The following is a 4648-nucleotide window of genomic DNA, read 5'->3' as shown; positions in this document are numbered from 1 at the left end:
CGTCGGTTTCGTGACTCTCCTGTTCAAACTAGTTCATCAAAATGAACAAATCTTTTTTCGAGTCATTTGGTGCATTCAACGAACGAATTGACTCGGAAAAAGATTTGTTCATTTTCATGAACGAGAGTCAAGAAAACAGCAGTTTGTCTTTTGGACCTTGAACCGTTTGGTTCCCATTAAAGTGCATTATATGGAGAAAAATCCTGGAAATTTTTCATGGGGGTAAGTAAATTATCAGCAAAAGTTTTTTTTTTTAAAGTGAACTGCTCCTTTAACAGAATATGTTGGCCAACATAAATATACAAAATAAATCATTAGCCCAGGTTTAACAACTATTTTTTTCTTATTACTAACCCTGGGAGAAAGTATAAATCATGTAAAACAGGAAACCATGCAAACCAGTGATTCTCAACCAGGGCGAGGGGGCCTCCGCAATCTTTTCAAAGGGGACTCGATAAAAAACGAGCTTTAAAATTTTATTTAAAAATAAGCTTTTTTTCATGGCGTTCACAAACGACATGATTCCTTCGAATATCGTGGATATTATGGGGTCTTAGTGCGGTCTCAATAATGTTGAGAACCAATGCTGTAAACATTGAAATGGTGGCTATGGTGGCCAACAGGTGAAGTACAAAACATATGACGACTGTATTAACAGTGCATATATTTAACCAAATGCTAGTCAATTTAACAAGTTACGGTCATTGAATGGCTTTCCTGAAGTAAATGTAATGTTGTGTGACATTGTTTACAAGCTGTTTTAATGATGTCATTCCATTGTTAAAATACTGATTTCAGCCATTACATAAGACCTGATACTACCTGTCTCTTTCAACATACATTCTGATGTTCATTCATGTTTATTTCGAACTTAAATGCAGATTTAATGTATTAGCTTATGAAATAAAAATAGACAGAGAAAATGTGCCATCAGAGAAGCGTAATTAAATAATTAAACGTCACCATTTCAGTCAATGATTGCGTTTTGCGGCCCTCCAAAATGTATTTTCGGTCAACCCAAAACCCCATTCCCAAGCCAATGACAGCTGGATCGCTGGATCTAATCGTGAGACGATGAATTCAGTGAAACCTTAGTGAACTGAAATATTTAATTGGTATTGAGCACAGATGACAACAGATGTTTACATCAGGAATAAGTCTTAATATAAAAAGGTGTAAGACTGGATAATGATATCTTAAAGGTAGAGGCCCTCTGGTGTTCCCTCCTGCTTCTTGTACAGGACGTTCTCTTTAGACTTCTTGAAGTCTTCATTAGTAACTTTCATTCTCCGTTCCCTCAGAGCCATTAGCCCTGCCTCTGTGCAAATGGCCTGGAAAAAAATAACATTAAATCACTATTGAGTGCAACAGAGTTTTCAAATCATTGGTGGTCTTTGTTCAAGTCGTAGTTCATGTTTTAGGCCTAAATTAAAAAGTATTAATTAGTCTGACAAGGTGAAATCAACCACATCATCGTGTTCTGCAAGACATTCCCTGTGTTTACTATAGTAGGTGAAAAACTGTGTGTAAAACAATGTTTCTGATTGGCCACTGTTGACGTACTCGTTGAAGAGCATTAACAATGTCATTGTTGATCATTGTAGCCAATCACAGACATATCTTGAGCGCGTCAGCACAATGGCCACTCAGAAGTGTTTAAGAATCTGTTCAACAGTGCTCAAAATGCTGGTATCGTCACATTTGTAAAATTTCAGTTTTTGTCTTTTGAGTAGTAACTTCCAGTAGTAACTGTCATGCCGAATTTCATACTACACACATTTAAAACGTACTTTTAATGGTTGCAAAGCAAGTTTCAAACCAAGTGTAGCACCTACTGTGCAGTATGTGGTTTCGGATGCAGCGATTGTTTTAGCATGTAATTGAATTAAAAAAGCATTTGATGCTACCTTGATGTCAGCACCCGAGAGGTCTTCTTTAGCCAGGATGAGTTCATCCAAAGTCACGTCATCGGCTACGGTCATCCTGCTGGTGTGGATCTGAAAGATTCTGCGCTTGGTCTTCTCATCCGGCAGTGGGAACTCAATTTTACGATCAATTCTACCTGTGGGTTCACATAAAGGGAACACCTGCGTTTAGTCTATATGTAATGTAGTTATGTGCACTTTAAAACCGAAATTCTCCACACTAAAGTTTGACATCTCTGGCCAGTGAGTCCACTTTGATTTAATTATCATGTGAAACCCACACCAGAAATAAGTATGGTAAGCTGACTCATTCACCTGGTCTAATGAGAGCTGGGTCAAGAGTCTCTATCCTATTAGTAGCCATGATGACTTTGACATCTCCGCGGGAGTCGAATCCGTCCAGTTGGTTTAGCAGCTCCAACATTGTTCTCTGGATCTCCCGCTCTCCTCCAGAATTTGAGTCATACCTGCAGTGCAGAGGAACAGCAGCGAACATCAGTGTTTATTCAGCCTAATCTGCACCTGATATACACACACGTGCTCACACATGAGTTTTCAATTCAATAGTATATTCTATATAAATACAACATCACATATGTCAGTTGCAAACAGCCTCATCAAAGAATAATACAAATTGTTTACATTTGTTTTGTGAATTATGAGTGAATATTGTGTAAATAAGACAACATTTAAAAGTTTGTTTAGTTTGTTCTATAATAATTTACTCTTATGTGTTATCATTAAATACACTAAAGCTCAAATGTTTGGTGTCATTCATTGTTCTTTGTAGGACATTAATACTTTTATTCAGGAATGATCAATCAAAAGTGACGGTAAAGAAACTAAAATAAAAATACTTTCTTAGAATTATCATTTACAAATCTTACAAAAGATTTCCATTTCAAGAATCCTGAAAAGAATTCATCAAGATTTCCACAAAATAAGTATTAAGTACCATACATTTTTTTTCAACACTGATAATAAATTCCTGAGCAACAACAGATCATCATATTAGAAAGATTTCTGAAGGATCACGTGACACTGAAGACGCTGAAAATTCAGCTTTGGTTCACAGGAATAAATTACATTTGAAAATATATTGAAATAAAGAACAGCTATTTAAATTTGTAATAATATTTAATAAAATAACTATTTTTTGCAGTATTTTAGATCAAATAAATGCAGCCTTGGTGGGCATAAGAGACTTCATTGAAAAAACATTAAGAAAAAAACATTACCAACCCCAAACTTAAACATGCGCTTCAAAATCCCCAGGACTCACCTCTTTGTGCCAATAGCGTCGATCTCGTCTATGAAAACGATTGATGGAGCGTGTTCCTCAGCCACTCTGAAGAGCTCTCGCACAAGTTTTGGACCGTCTCCCAGGTATTTCTGAATAAGCTCTGAGCCCACCACCCTCAGGAAGGTGGCAGACGTCTGGTTCGCCACTGCTTTTGCCAGAAGAGTCTTGCCTGCACACCCAGAATATGTAATACATCAACACAGAAATCCGTCACATGAATGCGATATTGGGTTTTGAGACCCATCAGACTGACCTGTTCCCGGTGCACCGTACAGAATAACTCCTTTGGGTGGCTTTATTCCCATCTCTTCATAATACTCTGGATGTGTGAGGGGAAGCTCCACAGACTCCTATAAGCTCACACATGCATTGGAATTAATTTTGATTTTGAATATAATTTTTTTGCTAGTGTTCTTGTACATGATTCATCAGTGCATGATGTTGTTCTAAGGAAGAAAATGTTATGAAATGAACAAAATATTCAATCTTTTCTTCTGAAATTTTCTGCTAACATAAGTTCATATGGGCAGAGAAACAATAATAACATTGCACCCTTATATGCTCCTTTTTTTTTTTTTTGATCCAATCAAAAATAAAAAATAAAATATCTTTTTGCCATTATTAGCCAGTTTGAAATTAATGATAATGATAAGAAATTGCTTAATATTTGATCATCCTTTGTTGCTTTTAAAAATGTAAAGATACCTTTCACATATCCCTAACGTATTGGCAAAACCAGACAAAAATTAGACGAATAGAGATGTCTTTATAACCAGACCTTGAAATGTTGGATAGGAATCTAACAAGGCGTCATCATTTTTATACCTTAAGTACATGATTGTAAGCTTTGCTCATTTTGTTTATATTCACTACGTGAATCTTGTGTTCAAATGTTTAAATGGTCTTGCTCCACAGCCTTTATGCAATTATTTTGATTGGTGATTTTGATGATTATTTTTAGAGAGAGCTACCAGATCTTGGTTAATTCAGCAACAAACTTGTACTCATGTTTATTTTATTTTATATATATATAAAATATATCGTTTTTATACGGTTTATAGTTTATAAAGGCATTTCTAGGGATGAGTGTTGTACATAGGATAGCTGTAGTTTCAGTTTTATCTATGTACATTGTATCCGTCCCTATTCAAATAAACCATAAATAAATAATCAGTTTTAAGTCTGATCTATTACCTTGATCTCTTGAATCTGGTTATCCAGACCTCCAATGTCTGCGTACGTCTCCTGTGGGGCCTTTTCAACTTTCATTACAGTCACCAGAGGGTCCGTGTCATCCATCAGCACCCCAATCACTGCATGAACCTGCAAACATTTACATCACTCAAATTTCATTACAGACTACTACAATGAATGCATAATAATAACAGTATGGCATAATAAATATTTGATTTGATTTGAA

At 35.8% G+C, this 4648-nt stretch overlaps 1 protein-coding gene across 1 annotated transcript in view; it reads right to left on the bottom strand.

The window, feature by feature from the left end:
* Positions 1–1095: 1095 nt before the first annotated feature.
* psmc1a (proteasome 26S subunit, ATPase 1a) overlaps positions 1096–4648 on the bottom strand; it is a 6280-nt gene continuing 2727 nt past the window's right edge. Inside the window, exons 6-11 of the mRNA XM_039681808.2 lie at positions 4423–4551; positions 3482–3578; positions 3208–3397; positions 2241–2392; positions 1908–2062; positions 1096–1331 (exon numbers count right to left, since the gene is read on the bottom strand). Coding sequence (XP_039537742.1) covers positions 1197–1331; positions 1908–2062; positions 2241–2392; positions 3208–3397; positions 3482–3578; positions 4423–4551 — 858 coding nt within the window. The 3' untranslated portion in view covers positions 1096–1196. The remainder of the gene's footprint in view (positions 1332–1907; positions 2063–2240; positions 2393–3207; positions 3398–3481; positions 3579–4422; positions 4552–4648) is intronic.

The sequence above is a fragment of the Pimephales promelas genome, chromosome 15, assembly GCF_988280905.1.
Source record: "Pimephales promelas chromosome 15, fPimPro1.hap1.1, whole genome shotgun sequence".
Lineage (NCBI taxonomy): Eukaryota > Metazoa > Chordata > Actinopteri > Cypriniformes > Leuciscidae > Pimephales > Pimephales promelas.
This window is presented reverse-complemented; position numbering and strand designations above follow the sequence as displayed.